The sequence below is a fragment of the Alligator mississippiensis genome, chromosome 2 (genome assembly GCF_030867095.1).
Source record: "Alligator mississippiensis isolate rAllMis1 chromosome 2, rAllMis1, whole genome shotgun sequence".
Classification (NCBI taxonomy): domain Eukaryota; kingdom Metazoa; phylum Chordata; order Crocodylia; family Alligatoridae; genus Alligator; species Alligator mississippiensis.
The window spans coordinates 133281967-133309429 of NC_081825.1; the positions used below are offsets into that span (position 1 = coordinate 133281967).

Sequence of the window (27463 nt, forward strand, 5' to 3'; positions counted from 1 at the left end):
AAACAGCGCCCTGCCACAGCATCCCTCCATAACTTTTGTGAATTGAGTGGCACCCAATCTCAAAAGCTAACTTAGTTATTACAGTGCTTATTTTCTTTCAGAGCAGCTGAACATTGCGGGTGGACGAATGGCCGGGCAAGGACTCACCCTGAACCTGTGCTCGTCGCCTCACACCTGGCTTATTTCCTTACATCTCAGGGCACTCTTCATATACTCTTGTGGTGCCCCTGAGTATCCCATCCCCCTGGTTGAGAAGCTGTTATAGGTAGTGTAGTTGTGCAAGCAGTGTTATGTCTTCCTTTAGGTGAGAGGCAGACAACAGGGTGGACATACAACGACATAAATTCATAGATTGTAAGGGGCTGGAAGGGACCTCGGAAGTACATTGGGTCCAGCTCCCTCCACCAAGCAGATAAGACAACTGGGGTCAAGTGACGCCAGCAAGGTGACCGTCCAGTCTCCTTTTGAAGATGTCCAAGGTAGGCAATTGCACCACTTGTGGAGGGAACTTATTCCACAGTCTGGACACCCTAGCTGTGAAGATGTTTTTCCTAATGTTGAGCTTAAAACTGTCCTCAAGGAGTTTGACCATGGAGTTTGTGACATGGGAGCAGGCAGGGCACAGGGAGCAAGAGGCAGGGGTCTGGCCTCCTGTTCCCCATTGCTGCCTTGGGGGGATAAATTTAAGACATCCCTCCCTCAAAAATTAAATTATTGTGTGAATGTGGTAATTTCAGTAATGATTAGGTTAGTTAAGTTCAAGTAAGATTAATGGAAAAATAAGTGCTTATAAAAACATATTTTGGAATGGTGAGATTGTTCAGGAAGGGAGGTAGAAAAAGGCTGCTTGGCTCTGTGGTACAATTGAAAGAGGCCCTTTGGAGTGACTGAACCAAACCACTATCACTTGACCTAAAGGCATGACTTGTAGCAGTAGTAGCTGCCTCTCACCTCTTTTACTCCCTCTCCTGTTACTTATCTTCTAGGTGGCAGTTAGGGTCAGGGCCATTGCTGCTGCTAGCCTAAGCCCAGGTAGGAAGAAGCAGTGGCAGGAGCTTTGGGCCCTGAGAGGCCAGAGCTGGTGGTAACAAGGGTGTGATGACAAGTGGCTGGGGGGGCAGGCTGCATAGTCTCCCACATGCTTTTCCCTAAGCTGCACATTGTGAGTCTTCCTTGTGCCTTCTCCACCCACTGCAGAATCTCCCCTGTGTTGCCTCTGTAGTGTGAGCCACTTTGGCCTGGGTCATGTGGCAGTGGCTCAGCTCCAACTTTGGCCCTGAGCATAGAGCCAAAACTGGAGCTAAGCTGCTACCTGCTCCAGGCCAGTCCTCAAATCTAAGGTCCTCATAGTGATTGGGAGGGGGGGGGGAACTCATCTTGGATTCAAGTAAATATGGTAAGTGACGGATGTGATTTGTTTCAGTAGTGTTACCTTGTTGATCAGTAAAGGAAGGTCGCGTACATGGACATCAGATGTTACTGCATTGATGTGGAAAAGTAAGCCAAATTTTAAATGGTGCAAGGGCTGAACCTGCTTTTTGTTCATCCCTGTAGCTGAAGGAAATGAGTGAAGACACATGACAAGGTGTATCATGTAATTAAACTAGGCCTGATTTGGGATGGGGATGCAGGGAGAAGGGGTAAGAACAGTTCCTCAGACAGCATTAAGCATAGAGGAACTTTGTGTAAAGTAGACCTGGAAATCAGTGTCCCATAAAAGGGTGGGAAGATAAGCAGGAAGTTTTTATAAGGTGTTGGAAAGGGTTGGGACAGCCTGAAGTTATGGGACAAAAAGCTCAGTTTAGGGTGCCAGGGGTTGGGAACCTATAGTCAACCTGCATAATGTTACGTACCATCTGTATTGCCACATATCAAGATGATGCAGTGACCTTTGCAAATGGGAGAGTGGTTGAAGAAACTGACAGGCAGGGATAGGACTAACCCTGGAAAAGGGCAGCCTTGGAAGATAATATAGACTTTTGGGAAGGAAAGGCAGTCTTGGATTCTTGTTTTTTGCTTGTGTGAACTTTGCTCTTGGAGAGGTGGATTCATGTTGACCAGAAGACTAAGCCACCTCAGCATCCAAACAATGCTGAAGAATGAGAGAGCCATACAAAGATGTACTGAGAAAGGGTTCATGTCATACTTACTTTTGTAGAAAAGCTTTAGCAAAAGGTGGGTTTTGCATTTGATTTTTGATGCTGTATGGTTCAGTTATTTCATTTGCTGGTGAGTTCCATAATCGAGGAGCTCAGTCAAGGAACAGACACTGAAGTATGTTCAAGCTGTCCATAATTTTTTTAATCAAAGTTGTAACTCTCTGACTATTCTTCTTGCTCTTCGAATTACTGGTATATTTTTCTTCGGGCTAATACAGTTTCTTAATACTGTCAGCTGAAGCCTGTCAGTAGACATTGTTTCAAACTTTGGTTCTCTGATAATTTCTGTAAGCACGTCATCCTGTTTGTCAAGGATATATCTCAACAGTTTCTTGAGGAGAAACTTCATATATTCTGCACAAGATTTATTTTCCAAGTATAATGTAGTAGGGGATTTTGCTTAGCGATTGGAGATGACTAGGATTTATAGTTGGTTCTGCAATTTACAAAGTCATTTAACCTATATGAATAGATCTTACACACAAAATGGGTATAATTAAGTTTCATGAGAGTATTGTGATATTTGTTAACTCGGTGCAAACTTCTCAAAGCCATTTATTTGGATGTGTAGTCACTCTGTACTTCAGAGAGACTGGTGTCTTCTTAAATGGAAAATACCTGAGCTGCTGGAATGTTGTCAATATCTTCAGTGCCTCCAATGTTTTAATGGCAGAAATTTTGATTAGCTGTGTAGCAGGTTTAGTATTATTAACATAGGAATTCAGTTTTAGGTTTATTTTTATCTATATAAATGAAAACTAGAAGAGTGTATGGTTAGTCCTGAACGTTTGACTGCTTTTATTTTGTTGTATACTGTCATGTGGCACCTCCTAAGCTCTTCATTCTAACATTTACATATATGCTCCCTGACTTCCTGGATAATAATGAGAACCTCTAGGAAATTCATGAATTTACTGTATACTCCAGAAGCCAAGAGTCTAGACAGCAGATGGTGTGGAGAATATTAGTCTTCCAGGCAAGTCAAATTTCATTATTGCCTAAGATAAGGATGAACCACAACTATTCAAAAATAGACTCCCTTTGCTGAATAATGACTGCTATTCCATGTGAAAAGGAGGTGGCTAAGAAAGCTGAATTGAAATTGAAACCTGTTTGAAGACCCAGTACTTCTGAATCATCTTATAAAGCATTTTGGCAGCAATTATTGTACAAAATTTGTGGCACACCTGAAAGAAGTGAAGATGAATTTACTTTAGTGTTACCCTTAAACAGCTTCATCATCTGCCAGCTAACTTCAGCTGTCTGCAAAGCACTTGGATCTTAAGTTCATCATTCCATTGCAAGAGATGGTTTGGAGTGGAGACCTTGAAAGAATGAGAAAATATAGATACTTCATTGCCTGTTGGCAGAATCTTACGTTTATAAACTCCATATCCAGAATGGCCTCCTCAGGATTGTCTGAGTTCACATACTGTTTCTCTTGCAGAAGAGCTTTGCCAGCTGCAGATGAACACTTAGGGTGTTAGTTGCTGGAAAGAATCTAATATCCCAGGAAAGAAGCTCAGTCCATGTGACTGCCACTTCCTGGACTTGCAAAGACAGGGAGGCAAGGCTGGACATTTATCTACTACCTGGACAAATTTATGGGGCTGGCATTGAACCCAGGACACTGCTCCAGATGTTATCTGGAGATGTTATTTCCTGCCTATAAGTTCATCACGGGGGCACAGAAGGGAATTGGTGAGGTTTTATTCACCAAGGCGCCCCCGGGGGTTACAAGAAATAATGGCCACAAGCTAGCAGAGAGCAGATTTAGACTGGACATTAGGAAGAGCTTCTTCACAGTTCGAGTGGCCAAGGTCTGGAACGGGCTCCCAAGGGAGGTGGTGCTTTCCCCTACCCTGGGGGTCTTCAAGAGGAGGTTGGATATGCATCTAGCTGGGGTCATCTAGACCCAGCACTCTTTCCTGCCTATGCAGGGGGTCGGACTCGATGATCTATTGAGGTCCCTTCCGACCCTAAATTCTATGAATCTATGTTACATGAGAGTCAGACCTAGGAGCATATGTGCTCTACTTTGAAGTGCTCCTGCTCCAGCCAAACAGTCAAAATATCCATAAGCAATATTCTCACCCCATTCTCATTAATAAATTGAGCAACTGTGGCATTGATGCCTACACAGTTGGATGGGTTAAAAATTGGCTGATGGGGCGCACCCAGAGAGTGGTGGTGGATGGGTCATACTTGACCTGGCGGGATGTGAATAGTGGAGCCCCCCAGGGCTTGGTCTTGGGGCCTACACTGTTCAACATCTTCATCAGCGACTTGGACGAGGGAGTGGAAAACACGTTGTCCAAGTTTGCTGATGACACCAAGATGTGGGGAGAGGTAGGCATGCTCGAAGGGGGAGAGAGGCTGCAATTAGATTTAGACAGACTACAGAAGTGGGTGGATAGTAATAGGATGGGCTTCAATGTAGATAAATGCAGGGTGCTGCACCTGGGGAGAAGGAATCCACAGCATACATACAAGCTGGGGAGCTCCCCCCTTGAGAGCACAGAGGCGGAAAGGGATCTTGGAGTCATTATTGACTATAAGATGAACACGAACCGTCAATGCCAGACCGCAGCCAGCAAAGCCAACCGCACCTTGTCGTGCATCCAAAGATGCATCTCAAGTCGGTCCAGAGAGGTGATACTCCCCCTCTGCACAACATTGGTCTGGCCTCAATTGGAGTACTGCGTCCAGTTCTAGGCACCACGCTTTAAGAAGGACGTGGCCTGCCTTGAGAAGGTCCAGAGGAGGGCCACCCGCTTGGTTGGAGGGCAACAGGGCAGGCCCTATGAGGAGAGGCTGAGGGACCTGGACCTGGACCTGTTCAGCCTCAGCAAACGGAGGCTGAGGGGGGATTTGGTGGCTGCCTACAAATTCGTTAGAGGAGATCAGCAGCAAATAGGAAGAGTCCTATTCCTCGCAGCAGCACCTGGGGTGACGAGGAACAATGGCCAGAAGCTGCTGGAGAATAGGTTCAGGTTAGAGATTAGGAGGCACTATTTCATTGTTAGGGTGGCTAGGATCTGGAACCAACTTCCTAGGGAAGTGGTCCTCACTCCTACCTTGGGTAAATTCAAAAAGAGGTTGGATAAATACCTGTCTGGGGTTGAGTGATCCCAGCGTGTGGTCTGGTCACTGGCGGGGGGTTAGACTAGATGACCTACTTAGGTCCCTTCTGGCCCTGAACTACTATAAAACTATGAAGATAAAGAGCAGAGGAGTTCCAAAGGCAGACCCCATGAGGAGCTCCTCTAGAGGAGTGTCTCCTTGACATCATTCTCCCACCTAGATTTTATGGCTCCCTGATAAATCTCATGAGCTCCAAAGTGCTTATAGTTTTGTCACTTTAATGGCATTCTGGAAACTGAAGACCTTCTGTGACACAGAACACGCTCTTTGCATCATAGGACTTTGCCCTGCCAAGTAAATGACAAAACCAAGCTCCAATCTATGGATGTCAGGGTACTTCCCCCAATTCCTCCTCCTCCTTGGATGAACAATACTGGGAAAACTTCAGGGGTTTCCACGACCACCTGAAAAGAATGGTTGTGGCCATGTACATCTCAGTGGAGGAGGAGGAGGAGGGGTAGGAATTGAGCCACAAACTAGTGAATATCTTGCAGACTGTTTTTGTGGGACAGGTAATGCTGCACATAAATACAGTATTCATGGGCTGTGCTAGACTGATTTGACAAACATATGCAGCAGCAGCTGCTGCCATGGATAAGGTTGTTTTGTTTTTGTTTTGCTTTGTTTATATTATTTATGTCCCATCCCACCAGGAAGGGCAGAGTACATATGATACCATTGTCCACTGTGGCGACATAGGTAAATGGGAAACATCTTCCCAAGTCAGAAATACACCAAAGGACGGTCAAATAGTTTTGATTTACTGAGCTGTAAAGCATACTTTTTTTGAGCTGACAGTTTGGCATAGCTAATTACTAAGCTCTTTCATCCACCTACAGCTTTTGGGTCTATGAAAACTGGCCTGCTTTGCACAGAAGCTATCACCAGATGTCAGTGTGGTGTTTGCTTCCCTGGTTATGGAAGGTCAGATGGATACAAGGTGATTTTTAACAAACAGCCTTAAATGCAGTGGATATTGACATTGACATTGGGTGGGAAGCTGCAGAAATGCAGCATGCATCCTGGCCTCGGGGATCTAATTTTCCCACAGCAAATAGTAACTGCTGCATTTGAGGTAGTGGAATTGTTTCAAGGTAAATGGCATGTTTCATGCTTTGAAGGACTCAGATGACTCTCTGCTTCTTTAGGATATATTCCCATAGTCAGTATTCTAACCTTGCAAAAACTGATCATATAGTCCTCCTTCCAGCAGAGATCTCCAGAGCCATTCAAAAGAGATGACCATGCTTTCTGAAGGAAAGACAACTGACTTTGACATCCCAGTCATTCCAATGCACTTTGAGATTGTCTAGAACTAGCCCTCTGGACCTGGGCCTTTTGGCACCTAGTGTTTTTCAGGAACTGCCTGGCTCAGTTCAGGCATGCAGCCTTGCATTACCACCGATCAGTGGATCTGGACATTATCAAGGCTGACTACTGTAACCATGGTGTCTTCAGCTCCACACTTTGGCATTCTTCAGGGGCTCTTCTCCTGAGGTCCTTCAGCAAGAAGTTCTCTCGCTTGTCTTGCATCCTTTCAATATCAAGGAAGAGGATTTTATATCCATTACTCGTGAATTTTGAAAAGGAAGGTGAGTTGAAAAACCCATCTTGGACTTCAGAAAGTTCAGTGCTGTTATGTGCCACTGAAATTCATGGTGGTTGTGCTTTGATTAATCCTCTTAGAGAGATGACCAAGTGTCATGAATCCATCTATAGGATGTGTATTTCCTCTTAACCATCATACAATTGAATCGTAAGTACCTGAGACTTGTGGTAGGACAGAATCATTACCAGTACGAGGCCTTACCTTTCAGGATCTTGACTGTCCTAAAATATTCCTCTAAGTGCATGCAGTGGCAGCAGCATATTTAAGGAGAAGCAGTGTTTGGTGTAGTCCTTCCTGGATGAATAGAAGCCTTTTCCTCAAGTCTTTGTTTTACAAATGACATCCAATAACTTGTCTTAAAATCTGGGCCTAAAGATAAGGTTAAAAAAAAGACTTCCATGTCATTCCTGAACGTTTTTGGTTTTCTTACTTCTAGAACCTAAACAACATGATCCTGCAGCTGAAATCTGTACTTCTGTCGCAGTGAGCATGTGTCTCATCTTGCTAGGTCATATAGCTTTGTGTACCTTTGTGGTACTTCAGATCAGACTTCAGCTTTGTTGTATGACAAGTAGTGTACACCCCAAGCAAGGTCACACTCCTACCAGTCCAGGAAAGATCCTGAGAGTACTTGCATGGAAGTGCACTTTAGCCCCTGGGTGGCAAAGAAGGAGCAGAGACAAAAGCTTGTTACAGAGGGATAACATAAAGATGGACTCCAATTATAGGAGTGTGGCCCTAGTGTGAAGGGTAGAGGCATAACATCAATTTACAAGGCTTACTGATCTTTCTGGTAATAATTCTGGTTTGAGGCTGGTCTGGGAAAATAATGGCTGACAGCATAACAGCTGTATTTTAATTCAGCAAACAGGGTGAGCCAAATCTTTTCACATATCAGGAAGCAATCAGCTTCTGAAACTGGATTATCAGGCACCAGATATTTCTCACTGCAGGACACTGGTTCTTTCAGCAGGTAGAACAGCTTGATCAACAACTTAAGCAGTTGCTTCAAGTCACGAATAGATTAAAAATTCCAACTTTTGCAGATGTTTTCATGGACTAGGGCTAATCCTAAATGGATGTCTGTAACACAGAACAACAGGTGTCCATTTTCCTGTTTTCAGGGGAAGCCTATGCTTGTAATCCTTGTCCAGTATCTTCCTCATCCAGTGGGTAGGAGCGAGAGGATTTGTTTCGTGTCTCTGGTCCCTCATGCCTGTAGTGCTCTGCAAGACCAAACAATTTGGTCAAACTGATCTTGATAGCCCTACCATGGTCAAGACATTCTGGTTCTTCGGTATCTTATGCCTCATTCATTCAGCCAAAGATTTTACCTTTGCTTCTGGATCTGAAGTTGCTGTACCTCAAGCCACGTTGATTGCTGTTGAGTATAGAGTGTTCCCGGTCTTAACCTGCTTGAGGCAACTTTAATTGACAGTAAAAGATCTGTTGAGACATAATTGTCTCACAAAATGGGTAATATGTCTTCTTGATCTGGAATATAGAGCAGGACTTAGGTACTCAGACCCTAGAATAGTTTGAGTTAAAATAGTGATCTAGCCTCAGATTTGGTCAAGTTTTACCTAATGCAGTTTTGGCATACTGGCCATTGATGCAGGACCAAGCCATGTGTTTTTCCATTCCATTATGTTAATGTTCTTGATTGGCCTAACTAAAGGGTTTCAACATGTTGAAGACCCAATTTTGCCATAGGACCTTAACCAAGTTCTCCTCAATCTCACTGGGTTTTTGTTCAAACCAGCAGCATTAGACTTAGAATCAGAAATTTAGGGTTGGAAGGGACCTCAGGAGGTCATCTAGTCCAACCCACTTCTCAAAGCAGGACCATTTCCAAATAGATCATTCCAGCCAGGGCTTTGTCGAGGCGGGCCTTAAAAGCCTCCAAGGATGGAGATTCCACCACTTCTCTATGTAATCTGTTCCAGTGCTTCACTACACTCCTAGTAAGAGATGTTTTTCTTAATATGCCAGCTAAACTTCCCTTGCTTCAGCTTGAGATGTTTGCTCCTTGTTCTGTCATCTGCTGCCACTGAGAACAGTCTAGCTCCATCCTCTTTGTAACCACCCTTTAGGTAGTTGAAGACTGCTATCAAATCCTTCCTCAGTTTTGTCTTCTCCAGACTAAATAAGCCAAGTTCCCTCACACACGTTTCAGAAATTATGTGCCCCAGCCCTGGAACCATTTTGGTTCCTCTCCACTGGACTGTCTCCAATTTGTCCACATCTGTTCTGCAGTAAGGGCCCAAAACTGGATTACAGTACTGCAGATGTGACCTCACTAGTGCCAAACAGAAGGGAAGAATCACTGCCCTTTACTGGTTGGCAACACTTTTACCAATGCAGTCCTGTATGCCATCAGCCTTCTTGGCAACAAGGGCATACTGTTGACTCACATCCTGCATATTGTCCACTGAAATACCCAGGTCCTTTTCTGCATTTGGTCCAAAACCTGTAGCAGTGCATGGGTTTCTTCCATCCTAAGTGCGGGACTTTGCATTTGTCCTTGTTGAACCACATGGGGTTTCCTTTGGCCCAGTCTTCCAATTTGTGTAGGCCACTCTGAATCTTAAAACTACCCTCCAGTGTATCTAACTACTTCTCCCAGCTTGGTGTCATCCACAGACTTGCTGAGGGTGCACTCCATCCCATTTTTGAGATTGTTAATTAAGATATTGAACAAAACCAGCCCCAGGACTGACTCCTAGGGCACTCTACTTGATACTGGCTGCCAGCTAAATATTGAGCCGTTGATTACTACCCTCTAAGCCCGAAGCTCCAGCCAACTTTCCATCCACCTTGCAGTCCATTCATCCAACCAGTCCATTCTTCCTTAACTTGTTTGCAAGAAAGCTTTGGTAGACTGTTTCAAGAGCCTTGCTAAAGTCAAGGTATATAATGTCCACTGCTTTCTCTGAAAACATAGAGCCAGTTGTTTCATCATAGAAGGCAATCAGGTTAGTCAGGCATGAGTTGCCTTGGTGAATTTATTCTGACTGTTCCTGATCGCTTTCTTCTCCAAGTGCTTAGAAGTGGATTCCTTGAGGACCTACTCCATGATTTTTCTGGGGTCTGAGGTGAGGCTTAAAGGTTGTAGTTCCCTGGATTCTCCTTCTTCCCTTTCTTGCAGATGGGCACTATATTTGCCCTTTTCTAGTCATCCAGGACCTCACCCAGGCGCTATGGCTTTGCAAGATAATGGCCAATGGCTCTGCAGTCACATCAGCCAATTTGCTCAGCACCTTTGGATGCACTGCATCCAGCCCCATGGAATTGTACACATCCAGCTTCTCTGAATAGTCCCTAACCTGTTCTTTCATCACTGAAGACTGTTCACCTCCTCCCCAGACTGTGCCCCCAGGTGCAGTGGTCTGGGAGCTGACCTTGCCTATGAAGACTGAGGTAAAAAAGGCGTTGAGCACTGTGAGTGGGTGTTGGTTACCCGACCCTCCTCTCTTCAGGACTCGTCTGCCACAACTAAGGAGATGGAAAGATAAAATGCTAATCCCTGAAGGGGAGAGTGGCAAGTAATGAACCACCCAGGTGTCAGCTTCACCAAGTGCTGGCCTTTTGGTGCTTGATGCAAAGTAAGTAACCGCGCTAATTGCCCTATTAGCTTGCCCTGTTCTGACGCTTGGCTGATTGCTGCTTCTCTGTTCTTCTCCCAATCACGGTGGAGTATAATTGTCTCTGGGGGGTTTTCCGGAGCCACAGCCCCCGGACTCTCATGGGTCTTGCCGACCTCCTGCCGACCACAGCCCTCTGCGTGAGTATCCCCAATCCCATCCGTTTGTTGCGAGTATTCCTGTTTGTGGTGCCTTCTGCCGCTCAGCCGTCTCTGCAATCACGCAGCTCCATCTCTCCAATGCCCCAAGGGCAAATGTGTGATCCCCGGCTCTGCCTTTTACGCATGGTAGTCATCATAATTACCCTGATCCTTCCCCAGCGTGTAAACCCCCCACCACTTGTGCACAGGCTCTTTCCCTCCCCAGCATCCCGGGTATTACTTAGTAACAGGGCTTCATCTCGAGCCTCTGTTACAAGCACTTTAGCCTTTTCCTCATCTGTTACTAGGTTGCCCCTCTCATTTAGTAAGGGACCTAACTTTTCCCTGACCTTCCTCTTGTTGCTAACATACTTGTACCTATTGTTATCTTTCATGCCCTTTGCTAGCTGCAGATCCAATTGCACTTTTGCCTTCCTGATTTTTATCCCCACATGCCCAAGCAATAGTCTTATGTTCCTCTCTAGTTATCTCTCTAAGCTTCCACTTGTAAGATTACTTTTTGTGTTTAAGCTAACTGCAGAGTTCTCTGCAAAGCCAAGCTGATCACCTGCCATATTTTTATTCCTCCTGCACGTTGGAATGGTTTGTTCCTGTGCCCTTAGTAAGGTTTCTTTAAAATACAGCCAGCTGTCCTGGATTTCTTTCCCTGTCAGACTGGCCTCCCAGGGGATCCTACCCATCAATTCTCTGCAAGAGTCAAAGTTTGCTTTTCTGAAGTCCAGCGTCCATATTCTTCTGCTTTCCTTTTCTCCCTTGTATCAAGATCCTGAATTTGATCATCCTGTGATCACTGCTGCCCAAATTGCCATCCATTTTTACATTCCCCACCCTTTCTTACATGTTGCAGACTAGTTCCTGCTGCACTTATCTATGAAAATATTCATCCCAAATCTTTCTGAAAAGTGTTTGTGGAGTTCCACTTGAATCGTCAGATTCCTCTTCCCGTATTGTTACCAAAATCACACTTGTACAAGACTGAATCGTCTCTCCATATGTTGGATGCTATAGTAGCCATGACCTTTTTAATTGCACATGGAGAGAGAGGGAGTCACGCAGCTAGCTAGGTTGTCTCCCAGACTTGTCATCTGTAGAGAGAATGAAGCAGTCTCTCTCTGGAGGCTCTTACGTGGGTCTTCATCTGAGTTAGGACATCCACTAGAGCAGTGGGAGCCAACCTTTTTGGCACGCGTGATATACATTTCCTCAGTACTATTCCCACATACCACTCTGATCCTCTTTGCCTGACTAATCTGCTGCTTTGCTTTCTGCTCCCTGCCTTATCTGCTGCTGTGCTGCCTGTTCTCTCCGTGATTTGCCACATGCCACAAACAGAGGCTGCCTGTGCCATTTGTGGTGCACATGCTGCAGGTTGGCCACCCCTGTATTAGCAGCTCTGGTGGAGTATAATCTATGTTAGCAGCCTTTTTACCCCAGATGTCTGTATAGTAGCCACCTAGAGTTCTCTTAGGTTTACTAGAAATTATGCTGTATCTGAAACTTCCATGCTTTTAATATGGTCTCCCACAACATTTTTGCAGGCAAGCTATGGAAGTATGGGCTGGATGAATGGACTGTAAGGTGGATAGAAAACTGGCTGGAGCATCAGGCTCAGGGGGTAGTAATCAGTGGCTCAGTGTCTAGTTGGCAGCCAGTATCAAGTACAATGCCCCAGGGGTCTGACCTGGGGCCAGTTTTGTTCAGTATTTTCATCAGTGACCTGGAAGATGGCATCGAGTACACCCTCATCAAGGTCATGGATGACACCAAGATGAGGGGAGTAGTAGATGCACGCTAGAGGGTAGGGCTAGGATTCAGAGTGACCTACACAGATTGGAAGATTGAGCCAAAAGAAATTTATGAGATTCAACAAGGACAAGTGCAAAGTCCTACACTTAGGACAGAACAATGCCATGTACCCAGTACAGGTTGGGGGCTGACTCGCTGGGCAGCAGCTTTGCAGGAAAGGACCTGGGGGTTATAGTGGATGATAAGGTGAATATGAGCCAGCAGTGTCCCCTTGTTGCTAAAAAGGCTAACGGCATTGGTAAGTGTGTTGCCAGCAGGTCAAGGGAAGTGATTATTCCCCTCTATTCAGCACCGGTGAGGCCACATCTGGAGTACTGTGTTCAGTTTTGGGCTCTTCACTACAGAAAGGATGTGGACAAATTGGAGAGTCCAGCAGATGTCAGTGAAAATGGTGAAGGGGCTGGGGGACATGACTTATGAGGACAGGCTGAGGGAACTTGGCTTATTTAGTCTGGAGAAGAGAAGACTGAGGTGGGATTTAATAACAGGCTTCAACTATCTGAGGTGGGGTTCAAAAGAGGATGGAGCTGGACTGTTCTCAGTGGTGGCAGATGACGGAACAAGGAGCAACTGTCTCAAGTTTCAGCGAGGGAAATTTAGTTGAGATATTACGAAGAATTTTCTCACCAGGAGGGTAGTAAAGCATTGGAACATATTACCCAGAGAGGTTGTAGAATCTCCATCCTTGGAGGTTTTCAAGACCTGGCTAGACAAAGCCTTGGCTGGCCTGATCTAGTTGGGGATGGTCCTGCTTTGAGCAGGGGGTTGGACTAGATGACCTCCTGGGGTCCCTTCCAACCCTAATTTTCTATGATTCTGTGATTATCTTGAGAGTTAATATTAACACCCAGTATTTTACTAATTATACTGGGAAAAGTTTTTTCTTTAGCCTCTGGTTTGTGCCAAGGAAAAGGAGTCTTATTTACTAAAAAATGGAGCGTAATCTGTTCTAAGTTTATAAAAATTCTGTCTAGTGGATGAGAAAGGGCTGAAGGAGAAAAATAGATGTACGTATCAAACACTTCTTGAAATTTCATATACTTGATCTTTTTCACTGTTAGAAATATTTCTAATATATGCCAGTAGATGGAACTATAAGCACAGATATTTGTTTAGTCTAGTATCTGTATTTAAATAACAGGGTCTTTTTTTTTTTTTTAAACTAAGAAAATTAGAATAAAAATTAAGATTAAAAACTGAGTTGAAACCTGTGAACTCTAGACTTCTTGTGGTTACAACCTCAGATGGAGAAGGTTGGGCAATACCATCTGTACCCTATACTGTTCATCTTGTTGTGCTTATATATTACTACAGTTGCACTGAAGATTGTCCACTCAAAACCTTTTTTTTTTTTTTACATGAAGGCACAATAAAGGTAGCCAAGCTGAAACCTTTCCTGTACTTTACCTGAGTTTGCATGGTTTTGGATGATGTGCTCATGAAAAATCAATGGCCCTGTCCTAAAATTGAGTATTCCTTATTTGTGTGTAATGTGGATGCCCAAATGCAGTTTTGCTTGTGAAGCTTAGTTCTGAACCACTGCTATCTTTCTCCCTTAGTTCCAGGTCTCTTCTTAGCTATGTATGGTGATTCTAGTTGTGGTATGGAGTGCAAAAGCAGGAGCAAAAATAGGGTTGTGTGATGAGTAGTTAGAATATACCTTAAGATATTAATTACTGTAGTAATGGAGCCCCTATTCCCTTGGTTTTGTGAATGTCAGTCTCTTCATATTGTTTGTACATGATATTTGGTGGCTTCATTTCTATTGTTTAAAAAGTGGTAATAAATATTAAAGAAACTAGGCAAAAAAGTATCTCTAATATGAATAAAATCATAGAACTTAATGTTTAAAGACCTGTTAGAAATCCATTTTCTGTCCCTGACATTATATGACTGTTCTCATCAGCATTCTTTGGAGTCCTTTCCATAATGTAGTCTGGCTGTCTGTAGTTACGGTTTCTGATTATGCTGTAATACTAACTTGATGGCAGGTGCAGAGCTCATTGCAGACTATAGCATAAGCTCATGTTTGCCACTTGCATGATTCAGCAACTTTATCTGATGTCATAATTTTTAAAACTGTCTTTTATATTTACTTGATAGTTGATAATGGCGCCTATTGAATAATGCTATATTCAGGTGATATTGGGCAAGTCTGCAGGTAGCCTTTTTTGCTTACCCATATGTCACTGGTTCAAATATGCACCAGGCTAGTATTGAACAAAATCAGTGAGTTATTTATGTATTTATTGTTAGTGATTTGCCCAGTGCAAGAGGAAATGATGATAGTGGCTTGCTTCTTGCCATGCACATCCATATCAAAATTCCATAACTTTGACACACACAGTAGAAGAATCAAGGATTGAATGTACCTGGAAACTAAAATACCCTGTTCTTGGTGGAGGTGGTGCCTCCAGACCAGCGATTCCCAACGCGGTGCCTGCAGGCGCCATGGCAGGTGTCCCCCCCCAACCTTCCCCGTCCCCCCCCAAGGTTTATTTAGGTGCCCATGCACATTTTCTTGATCAGTAAAAATCATTATTCCAACAAAAAATTTTGTCATATTGGTGCCTGCTGCTTTTTCTTTTAAATTCAAACGTGCCTTTGGGCGTACAAACGTTGGGAACCCCTGCTTCAGACCATAAGCATGAATAAGACTGTGACTGGGCATTGTTGTGTTCTATTGTTGTGGCATAAGTTGTGCCCAATCTTTTGCTAGAACAATGCTTTGAAGCTGTCAGATCAGCCCTTTTTAAGAAAGCTAATTGAGGGTGCTGAGAGCAAAGTCCTAGTATGGTCTAATACAGGGGTCAGCAACCTATGGCCTGCCCATGTAGCTGTTGGATCCAGCCTGGGGAGCTGAAAGGATTTGGCAGCATTTTGGTGGCAGAGGGCTTTTCACATGCTGTGCAGCCAGATGGCATGGCAGCAGTAGGTCCCATTGCTGGCCCACCTCAGACCCAAGCTGGGTCATTTCAGCCCACAACTAAAAAATGTTGCTGAGCACTGGTCTAACATAACTAATATGTAAAACCAACCTGGTATTAATAGATGCAAATCACAGAAAACAGAAGTTCTCTAGATTACTCCCTCCCCCTCCACCCAAAGTTTTTTCTTAAATACATATCTGTGACTGCAGTTGAAGTTAGGTTTTTAAGAGTTCAGCTCACATTAAGGCACATAAAAGGTAGTCAGATTTTCAAGAAGCCTTGGCTCCTGTTGAGGGCAATGTTAATTGCTAGGCACTGAGCTCTTTCGAAAATGTAGTCCAAAAATACATTTTGCATACATTGCATTTTGACTTGCAACTTCTAATAAGGCTATTCTTATTTGGTAAACAAAAGTATTTTGAGTCTTAAATAAAATGGAAACATTCCAGAATAGGCAAATTTCCATTCATCTGCTTATACATTCTTGTAACTTAAAGAAGCAGAAAATAGGAAAACAGGAGTTGAGCAAATGTGGCAAAGCAACGGTGTCAATAAGACAACATAATGCTTTAAGAGATGCCAGTTCGATTCCTTGTATTTTCAAGTATACAATTACATTAGAACAATCTGCACACAGCTTGAAATGGGCACTGTGGAAGCTGATGAGGAAAATTAGAATTAGGAGCTGTTTGCTTTCCTCATTTTCATAAGTGAGACCAGAAGAAGGCACTTTAGCACAAAGAAAATACCATTTCTTTTAGTCAAACTCTAAAGGATGTTCAGTCCATTATATACTGAATGCTGCTGTAGTAAAGGCTGGTTGGTAGCAATTTTCGAAGTGGTGATTGATGCAGTTAATAAATCTAATTATGTGTAGAATGTCACTTTTCCAGTGCAGATACAGCTGTCATAATTGGATATACTCTAGTTTCTGTCTCCCTAGACTGGCACACACTCTTCAAAGCCACTCCCTCCTCCTAAATGTCAGAGTACTTTTACAGGTGTTCAGGAAATCAGCCTCAAATACCAGGAGCTAAGTGATTCCAAATTTCAGTGAGAAATTTCTCTAGGATTTGAAAAACAAATGATTCTTAAAGTCTGATTCTACTAAATAGAACTAAGATCTCATCCTCAGTTAAAATATTTGCTTAATATACTAAATGTTAGACTTCCTGGGGCTTTATAGAAATTTCTTGTTTCCTGATGGTGGTATATTCTTCCTTATCTTATTTTTTTCTGCCATTAAATATTTCAAGGTATTTTCACATGATTTGGGCGGGGGTGGGGGGGGGTAGGGTTAGTTTCCTTTCTTAAAAAAATGCCTAGACTAGAAAATTAGCTGGAAATAACATATTAAAAGTAAGTAAAATTTGAAGTTAAGTACTTGAAAACTAGGAAACGCTTATTAAGCTTGGCCACGGTTTTCTATTTCAGTTCCCTCGTGTGTTATGATACAGTCTTTAATTGCGTATGACAGGTTAGTGTGTGTCTATACATGTGTCTATTAAACTGCAGATTCCACTTTGATTTGTGAATGCCATTTTAAAGGGAAACTGCTCCGTGCTTCCACTGTTGCCTTTTTGCTTTCATTTCAGACTAGTTTGAGTGATATTAATAGAGGGCTAACACTTGCCAATCAGTCAAGGATTCTTAACTTAGAATTCACGTGTTGGCTCTCTGGCTTAGACAGAGATTATCTTGCTTCAAATCAAGGGGTTGGACTAAATCAGTTGAGGCTGACCTTTTTGGCAGGTGTGCCATAATATAAGCAAGCCCTGCACCCTCCCTGGGTACCATCCAGATCTGCTTCCCCTGCCTGATCTGTTACTCTGCTTTCTGTTCCATGCCCTGTGCTCCCTGCTTGATCTGCTGGTCTGCTTTCTGATCCCTGCCCTATTTGCAGGTGTATTCCTTGCTCCCTTTTCCAATCTGCTGCATGCAAAGTTGGCCACCCCTGGACTAGGTGAACTCTTGAAGGTACCATCTAGCCCTACCCATCCTAGATGTATGCAAGGGCAGTAGGAAAGTGATCTAGCTGCTGTCCTAGGAAACCAATACATTTTGGTGGATCCCTTGACAAAGGACTGGAAGCCACTGAAGGTATGGACCCAACTACACTTGATTCGAGCCCACAAGAGACCGATCACCTGTTTCAGAAGGGGAGATGCTCAACAGGAGCGTGCAGTACCTGTTCTGTTCTACCAGTTACCTCTGGACAAGCTGGAAATGATACAAATGTAGCATATCTACCCTAACTCTAACCCTGCTTTATCCAATGTCGAAGTTGGAGTAGTTTTGCTACATTTGCATGTTTCCTGTCCACATGTAACTGTTAGAATGTAACAGCTGCTGCCTAGTTAGGAGCCAGGATTCTCCCCTTCCATGGCCCTTTTGAAATGGCCCCAGATGTACGTGTGTCCATGTCCTGAGGAGACTCACTTCCAAGGGAGGACTAAAATCAAAGAAGGTGCTTTTACCAGCCATTTCAATTGGTGAAGACTAGAATCTGAAGGTAAGTCTGCAAGAAGAGGATTCTGGATTCTGTAGAAAGATTGATCAAATCCACCAGACTCTTGGATTTTAGTGGACTCTGGAGGGAAGATTCTATATGCAGCGTTACTCTTTGCTTAAACCGATTTGTTTAGAAACGCTTTGCAAAATATTTGCGCCCTGGCTTCCACTCTCATATAGTTCCTAAAGAAGCATACAGCAATCCACAGGGACCACAACTTTGGGACTGTGGAAATGCACAGGAGCCTACTAGGAAGCATAAGTGAGTCACCATCACTCACAGGTGCACTGTGAGGGACTTGAACTGGCTGGTAGACAGTACATCTGTATCTGACAGTAGGCTTAGACACCTAAAGCCAAAGGCAGTGCCTCCAACTCTTTGAGATCCAGAAAGCCAAGAATATATGGGATCTGGTTTGGTGGCCCAGAGTGGTAGCCAAGAGGCTCACTTGTAACAGCACAATCATATTCTGTTTGGTTCGCTGCTCTTCTGTAAATGAAACAAGACAGGAGTCTCATAGAACAAAGACATCAAATCTTGCAAGGTGTTTAAAGCATTAATCTTGGATCCAAGGTTCAATCCCTGTATTTGACACAGGCCTCCTATGTGATATTGAGCAAAACTGTTACATGGTTACACAAAAATGACCAATTTAAAATTTCACAGCAAGGCAATTTAGTCTTTGTCTAACTTGAATGCTGGAGTCTGCAACCTTAATGCTTTCTAGCATAATTTTCATATGCTATAATTAGTGTAGATTATATACATAGATTGACTAAACAGTTATGGAAAATTTTGTTTGTTTATTCAAAGGATGCAAGGAAAATCTATGTTGAAATTGCAATCTTAGTAAAGAAGGATTTAAGCAAAATTACTGTTTCAAAAGCATGTAAAATTCATGTTTTGTAATAAAAGGTCAGAAGCTTAAAGGATCTTAGAAAGAGTAGTCTGATGAAATACTTCTCACCAATCAAATGATTCTCTGTTTTGGAACTGAGTAGTTAAGATTTAGAAATCATCCAAATCAGAATGGTTCATTGCTTTCAATAACTGGCAGAAAATTGAACAGGAGAAAAAGAAGAAATTATTCTTGTAGAATATGTTTAGGCCAGTCTGGCTAGGGGTTACTTGACCCTACAAGGTATGGGGAATCCTTTATTCCCAGTGATGTTTGGTACTCAGTGCTTTGCATGACTGGCTATTAAGAGGAGAGAGACTGCTTTAGGATTCAGGGAAGTTAACCTCGTTCATTGCCTTCATTGACAATCACATCATACATCTTTGGTTCATTTTGACTTCTTGATACTTTGAAGGATCTGCTGAAATATAACACACTTGAACACTTGATGCCTAAAATGTTAGGTTTTCATTTTGAATGGCACAACAACTTTAAGACATAAAGGGGAAAGGTTAAGTTTATTCTGCCTATTATAAATGAGGTTGTAGAATTACTTGGAAAATGGTGGCCTAGCGTCTGGTGATTGGAGAAAGAGGTTTGTTTAATAAGTGGAATGAACTGCCAAAGGAGTTTGAACTATTCAAAAGTTTGCTTTATTATGTGGGCAGAATATCTGGTAATGCAGATTATATTAAGCTGTCTCTTCTCATTTTATGCCTTGGTTTTCATGCTATTGAACTCACTGGTTGATGGTTTCTTATGCAAGCAGCAGAAAAAGTATAAACTGCTGTTCAAGACTTCAGATGTATTTAAAAAATGTAGTGATTACCAACCATCAATGCATGACTTGAGCCAACATGCCTTAAGTTGAACATGCCTGAAGTGGTAGGAAAGAAGAAACTGAATTGGCTAAGGTATTTTTTGAACCTAAGGTGCAAACATTGTCAGGAATTGTCAGGTAGTTGTGCAGTAAGAAGTTGTGCTCACCTCCAAAGAATGCAGAAAACTGCTTTCTTTGAGTCTTCAAATGTGTCATCAAATTAAACTTTATCTACAGAAGTGGAAGAGAAGAACACAAAGTTTGACTGTTCAAGTAAAACGTTTCAGTACTATTGACATCAGAACACAGTGGTGGTGATACTTTATATCTGTTTTGACTGTTCTGTTCCAGCTTTTCAGTAGTTTAACATCAGCTTTGTTTTAAAAGCAGTGAATCCTCATATTATTAATGCCAGGTTTTTTTTGGGGGGGGGGGGGGTTTACTGTAAAAGTGATGAAAAGAAAGGCCCTGAGCTTGATAAATTCATGTGCTCCCTTTATGCTAATACCTTTGCTGTAGCACAAAATGGACAATTTAAAGAAACAAAAGCTAATTGCAGAAAAGTTTTGATTTGAACTTCAAATTTTATTGCTGACACGAAGGGGATTCCTCTTGGGCATAGTAGTCTGTACAATGAAGAAACCAAGAACCCTTTCTTATATCCCAAGTTAGTGCCAAGTCAGCTCTGGGGCTAATTAATCAAAACAAATTTACAATTAAGCCCATGAAGAAGAAATAATTACGCAGCCTGGTAGGGAAAAGTGCTGAAGGAAGGACAAACCTGAAGAGGAAAGTACGAGGTTCTCGGTATTGGCCCATGTAGGACAATTAAGTTATAATTGCAGAGGTCATGCTGCACCCAGCAAATGCACCCTCAGTATTATTACAGCTGATTTTTTTAATATTAGTAAATGCAAACATTTGCTTTTTGAGTAACTAAGGGTTTTGTCATGCACTTATGAAAATTCATAGCTAAGGCGCAGTGGTGTTTGTGGAAATAAATTAATTACCCATCTGTCATAGCTGAACAATATTTTAGCTTGTAAGTGAGGCACAGTGTATTTTAAAGGGCAGAATAGCATTGCGATTGAATGCTTGCTTTACTCTTATAATTTACTACTTGTCTTTCTCTTGCTTCAGTTTGACTCTGAATCTCCTTGAAATTCATACCTACATCCTGATGCCTTAAACAAAATAAATTTAAGTGGATTATCTAATCAGAATTTAGACTAGCTATTGTATTATTCTCTCTGATTTAGTCCTCTTTCCCAATAAAATAATCAACTTGGTCATTAAATGGCTTCAGCTGCCCACACACTCCAAATACAAAATGAAGGACACGGTAAACCTGACAGAAAATGAAAAATACAACTTAATTAAATTTGTTCTAAACAATAATGTAATTTGCCATTCTCTTTTCCTCAAAACAATAATCCAATTCTGGCCTTGTAGATTATCCACTAGAGGATCTGATTTATTGCCTCAAAATATGGAAGGGGAAGTGTTATTATTTAAATAAATGCAATGCCACAGTGCGAGGCTTAATTGTAAATCTCTTGGATTTGATCAGTCTAATTTATGTGTTGTATTCTGCTTTGCAATAATAAACTGGAGGTCCTGATCCTGCAAGCACTGAATAACATATCCACAGTATTATGAACATAAATAAAATAGCTCCACTGACCGAAATGGAAGTGCTAAAGGTAACCTTGTTCGTAAATGTTCAAGGGCTTCAGATCCAGCCCAGCTCCTAGGTCATATGTGGGCACTAAAAAAAAAAAAAAAGAGACAACCAGCTCAAATACCACCACTCTTAATATATTAATAATAATAATTTAGTTTTCAGAATATATGCCCAAATGATAACACCATCCCAGCGAGCCCCTAACATATATTTATAAATACCAGCACATAAAAATGTGAGTAGGTGCTTGATGGAGTCCACCAGTGCTTTGCATCTTTCCACAGCATGAGTTATTCCAAACTGGAACCTGCAATGTTAATGTGCCTTTACACTGTACAAAACACTAGTTTCCTGTCCACCCCAGCAGGAGAATGTTAATACTCACTGTTAAGGAGGCAGCTCCCACACCGCCATAACTAGGGGTCTTCTGAACTTGAGGCGGCTCCTGGATGATTTTGCAGGCTGGGCAGCCATTTTCCTAGGCAGAGTGTGGTGGGATCCCCATGCCTGTGGCTGATGGGCCCCAGTAGCTCCACCCCTTGCCGCTGATTGGCTGCAAGGGCTGTTCATCATGCCTCACCTTCCTTCATCACTGATTGGTTCTGAGGGCTGCCTGTCATGTGGCCCCACCCCTTACTGCCAATTAGTGATGATGGGTGGGGCCATATGACAGGCTGTGAGTCAGTGGCCAGGGGCTGGGCTGCAAATACCTTGCTGTGCCAGCAGCCCTGCCACCCCCCTCCCCCCTCACCAGAAGGAGCCAGCATTTTATTTTCACTGAGTTTTCCAAGGAGCCCACCAAAAACACAGACCCCACACTTTTTTGCAGGGCTTGCCTGAAATTGCAGTTTCCATGAAAATTGCAAAATCATAATTTCGGTAAGTCCCTACCCATAACCTGTCCTCTTTAATTTTGGCTCTGAGGCAGAACTCTGTGCATTCTTAACATAACATTTCTTATCCCTGCCTCAAGATTTGTGTGTAGTACTTGGAGAGTTAGTCAAATGGCTAACAGAAGCCCCTGGTTTGGAGTTGCATGCAGTGGTAAAAGCATCTGGTGGTGCTCCCAGTTCCTCACTGAATTCCTGGAGGAACAGAACATTTACTTCCTAGTTCCATAGGTGTTTTGATGTAAACTTCTCATATCTTGAAACTGCACTTTGAGCCAAGGGCACTGTTTGTTCGTTTTTTCTCCTGCAACCTTTATTGCTGATGCAAGGGAATTTACCTCCCCTCTCTTCTGAGCTTATGAAGATAGGATGTAGTTAAAGGTATCTGGTGGGGGACAACCACCAGCTTTGTATTTCTCTTAGAACCTCAACACACATCCCCTTCTAACTCCTCCATACCCCTGTTAGAAGTGGCATGGCTGAGAGGATGAGGAAACTTATAATAGGAGGGCTGGATATAGCCTTCTGAGGGTAGAAGGAGAGCTTTGGAGTTCCTGCTTTCCATGAGGAAAGCTGATTTAGCTGATATAAGGAAGCGAGGTTTTGCAAAAATGGCAGGAAAGAGAAGCTTTGTGAGTGCCTTCTCATCTGGGAGCTCACAGCTTCATGCCCAGGAGGTTCTTTTTAGGGTGGAAATATTATGGCTCTTGGCTTTTTTCTTGCTCCTGATGAAAATCGAAGTCCTAAGCCTCTTTCTACTGTTCCCTATCGTGTTTCATAATTGGAATAGGAGCTGGTAAACCATGAACTTCAAGAGGGCATGGGGGAGGATATGGGAGGAGAAGGGTTATGCAGGGGAGGAGAATTGGAAATGGGCTGCATTTCTAAAGTGGGGAGGGAGGACTGCAAAACATCTGGCTGTGGAATTTCGAGTGGTTCTAGAATCAGCTTTATTCAGAACCCATGATGTGGAGAGAGTCTGCACAAGGTAATGATCTTCCAAGAATTCCCACTCAGTTAAAGGAAGGAGCCCAAACCTTCTTGACATCTTAATCATTATTGACAAGTAAAGCACTTGACTGATTTCCAGGCCATCTTGTCCTCTCTGTATCCTCCAGGGCCCTTCCCATGGAGCACTGTATTTTAGAGGGCTGGGACATTCTTTACGGTCCTCAAAATGGTTGTCACCTCAAAAGTTAAATTTGGATAATGTAATTTGTTGAAGGAGTCTTAATAGAACCTGTTCATGTGTGTCCCACTCCTTTGTCTTAGCCTCAAGGATATGGATCATACCTAACTTTTTTTTCACACTTCTTTGGTTTGTACACAATCATTATACAGAATTCTATTGTGACCATTTTTTAGAAGAGCTGTTTGAAAACTAAAAATAAAGGATTCCTTTATTCCAATTTTAAATTCCTTTTGAAACAAAATCCTGTTTCAGGAGGAATTTTAATTGTACCTTTGTTAGCTTTCTGCAATATTTTGAATCAGTAATATTGAAAGTTTATGGTTTTCAAAATAGTTTATTAAAGGAAAATGATTTTGACCAATGAGAAGTGTTGCAATAACATTTTAAATTTAAAACTTTTTTTGTGAAAAATAAATTTTTACTTTTTTCCTAAGTTTTCTTTTTATAAAAACCTACAAATATTACATAGAAAAATGACAAGCAGTTAGAAACTTCTCTGAGCTATATAGTTCAAGGAAGTACTAACAGAAATTAAAGAAAAGGAGAGTTAAACTCATCTTCCTCCCCTAGGATATACCATATTTTTGGAGGAAGCTTTTTGAGTTTCTTCGGGGGCCTCCACACATGGCTTGTATTTCATACGGCATATTGCAACCCAGTGCACTGATCTGAAGAACCAAAATATCTATTACATTTTTAATTATTATAGTTTGGTGTTAGTTCTCCTGTTGGGTTCTAGATCCCAGCAGGCAAAGTCCAGTAATTTTCCCCCCTCTCTGAGCAAAAAAGGACCTTTAAAACATCAACACGTTACATTCGTTGTTTTGTTGGGCTCACAAATTTAATTCCCACAGACTCCTTCCAATTGTCAACTTGCTTTTTCCTACCAGTTTTCAGAGCAACGTGTCTACTCAAGCAGATGTTAAAGTAGCTTTAAAGTTTGGTATCCTCACAACTGTGATTTACGGCTTGCCTGCCCATCCCCACTTAATTGGCTATTCTTCTAGAACTATATGTATTAAAATATGCTTTTCGAATTGTTATAAAGATAAATGTCTCTTAAACTGTGTTCATTTTTCAGTGCACAATGTATCCTTTTTTCAAACTTCTTACAATTTCACATCAGCAAAATAAAGGATCAAAAAAGTAACATTTACAGATAAAATGCAGTATCAAGACCAGGAGTGATTTTTGAGCCAATAACTGATAGTGGGAAGTGTGCAGTCTTATAGCTGTCAAAAGAATGGGTTTGGGGGATTCCGTATTTCATTAGACTGGTACACTCTTAATTTGTTTTTTTTTTTTATGTAAAAGCACTGACTGTCTCACCTAAACCGAATTTCGCTGTGGTGTTGGGGCAATACTTGCTAGTTGCCATGAATAAACTTTGTGGCAGATCTGCTTTGCTATCTAGTCACTTCAGGTTGTGGTAGGATTAGGTGGATGAACAATAAACTTCTACTAAAATTAATCTAATTAACTAACTTCTGCTTTTTTTTTGTATTTTAGGCCAGTCATACAAGATTCCTTTTAGCCTTACCAGCAAATTGCAGATCATCTTGCGTTGGATATTGTAAATAATTCCATTATTACTTTAAAAGTTAAATTTCCTTCAGTCTTGGATATCTTGTTTCACGGATATTGGAACAGACTTTTTCATCTGTAAATTGTTAATTTGTGGAATATATAAATGGATGCAAGTTTTCTGGTTTTATATCAATAAATATTAAAATTGTCTTAGTTTTTGTTTTTTAAACACACTGAAAGAATGTACTTTCTGGTATTTTAAGAAAATCCAGATATTTAATGAAAACAGTCAGTGTCTTGCTTGTAATGGTAAAAATCTGGGCCACTTTGAAATCAATATCCTAGATTGGTTTAAAACTATTGAAATCAGTGGTAATTTGACCAGTGTGGGTGCATCTACATGTGCACATTTACTGCACAGTAATTTGTTATTGCTCAGTAACCGAAAATTACGATGCACGTCTACATGTGCATGCCCTCACTGCACAGTAAATATGGTGACTTAAGCTGATTTGGGCATAAATTTGATACCTGCATCATGCAGGTATCAAATTTATGCCCAATTAGTTACTGCGCAGTAACACTGTGTGTGTGGACTGACTTGGGACTAACTTTACTAGTTAATAAAGTATTACTATGCTTTAACAGCTGCACATGTAGATGTTGGCCTAAAAACTGCTTGCTGTGTAGTAACTGCATGTGTAGATACGCCCTGTCTTAGTTTCTACACAGTAAATGCATGTGTAAACATGCCCTGCGTGAGCAGAATTAGGCCAGTAGTGGGTAATTTGAGAATCCTATCCTTTAGTCTTCAGGTAATTTTTGGTCCTGAGTTGAGTCACTATTGGAATGCAACTAGTCTTATATGCTTCATACAAAACACACAAGAGGTCCATGCTGAAATTTGAATTTTCAAACATTTTCTCTCATTTTGGAGCGAGACTGCAAATTATAGTTAAATTCCACAGCATGATCCAGAGCCTTTACTCCTCTCTCAAACTATGAAGTATCTGACTTGCATCACCTTCAGCATGCTTTCTGAAATCTGGAAGATGTTTCCTATTAGTTGGAGGTAGTGATCTCTAAGCATTACCCATTATGGCAGGTCTAAGATAGTCATCAGAATAAAATAAAATGAAAGCACCTCCCATCCCCTCAGGAAAATATGGTCCATTAGTTTTTCATTTGCTTGAAGCATCAGTTTTTAATAATTTTCCTTTCCTTTTATCTCCTGGGAATATCAATCTGCATAGATCTATTATTAATTCTACAGCAACGAGCTCATCTTCACAGAAATCTTTACTATTGGTAGTTAAAGTCGATCCTCCCAGAAATATTTAAAATCTGAACTGGGTTGAGGTAAGCTGTGAATACTTTTTAAAAATAAAACATCTTTACAGCATTTAGTTTATACCCTGTGGGCTGGATTGAGACAGTGCTGTCTCATGTTTAGAGACTAGGAATCTAGAGCAAAACAGACAGGAACCTTAGAGCTCTAGGAGAAAAAAAAATTGTTCCCTGAATAGGGGTAAATTCTACTAAAAACTGTTATATAAAACTCACTGAGAAGGGGGAGAGGACAAAGTTTTGGAGATTGGTTTCAAACTGGTTTCCAGTTTCTTGCCATCCAGACTGCTGGGGAAAATTCCTGTTTGCATCCTATCAGTAAGAACATTGTTTAAACCCACAGTTTCAGTGCTGTAGCTGGTCAGTCTCACTCCCCAAACTTCCCACTGTTTTCAATGGTGAATTGTTTAATCAATCAGGCTTGGGGGGGTGGGGGGTTGGAGCATGTTTTCTTACCTTTACTGCACCGTGCGACATGGATCACACATACGTGAAGTACTGGCTCCTGGCTACAAGTACCACTGTATTTATTCACATAACATACTACATAGGCACTGACTTTGGTTTTTGCCCATGGGTGCGTGCAGATGTAAAAACAAACAAACAAACAACACCCCCCCCCCCCCCCAAGCTCTTTACTTAAAACTCAGCCGGCACGTCCAGACGAGCGCACATGTGCCTCCCGTCCCATCTCAAACCCCTTTGAGACAGGGCAAGAGGCACATGCGGGAACAAAAACATGTTGCAGCGCGGGGAGAAAATTAGCCCCCTGGGGTTTAAAAAATGGAAGTTTAAAAAAGCGGGGCAGGCACTGTCCTGGACTATGCCCTGAGGCAACCAGAGGCTGGGTCCTCCACGGGGACACTGTGGCTGCCAGGGTGAGTAAGGGGTCGGGGGGGCTGGGGGAGGGGACTGTGGGGGGACCCCCGCCTGTCCCCCCCGACCCCTGGTCTGCCCAGCCCCACCCCCCACCTACCCCCCCAACCCCTGGTCTGGCCAGCCCCCTAAGCCCCCCTGATCCCTGCCCCCCACCTCAGCATCTCCATGCCAAAACCCCCCCATGCCCCCGGTGGCACTTACTGGTAGTTGTAGCTGCCATTTCCATCACTGCCCACACAGTATGGGGCAGAGGGACAGCCC

At 42.4% G+C, this 27463-nt stretch overlaps 1 protein-coding gene across 2 annotated transcripts in view; it reads left to right on the forward strand.

The window, feature by feature from the left end:
* Positions 1-25185, forward strand: part of CENPC (centromere protein C) — a 78403-nt gene extending 53218 nt beyond the window's left edge. Inside the window, exons 24-25 of one of the 2 annotated variants that reach the window (XM_059722180.1) lie at positions 16888-16930; positions 24959-25185. In XM_059722180.1, coding sequence (XP_059578163.1) covers positions 16888-16927 — 40 coding nt within the window. In that variant the 3' untranslated portion in view covers positions 16928-16930; positions 24959-25185. The remainder of the gene's footprint in view (positions 1-16887; positions 16931-24958) is intronic. The other variant, XM_059722179.1, reaches the window with a different exon arrangement.
* The last annotated feature ends 2278 nt before the right edge of the window (positions 25186-27463 follow it).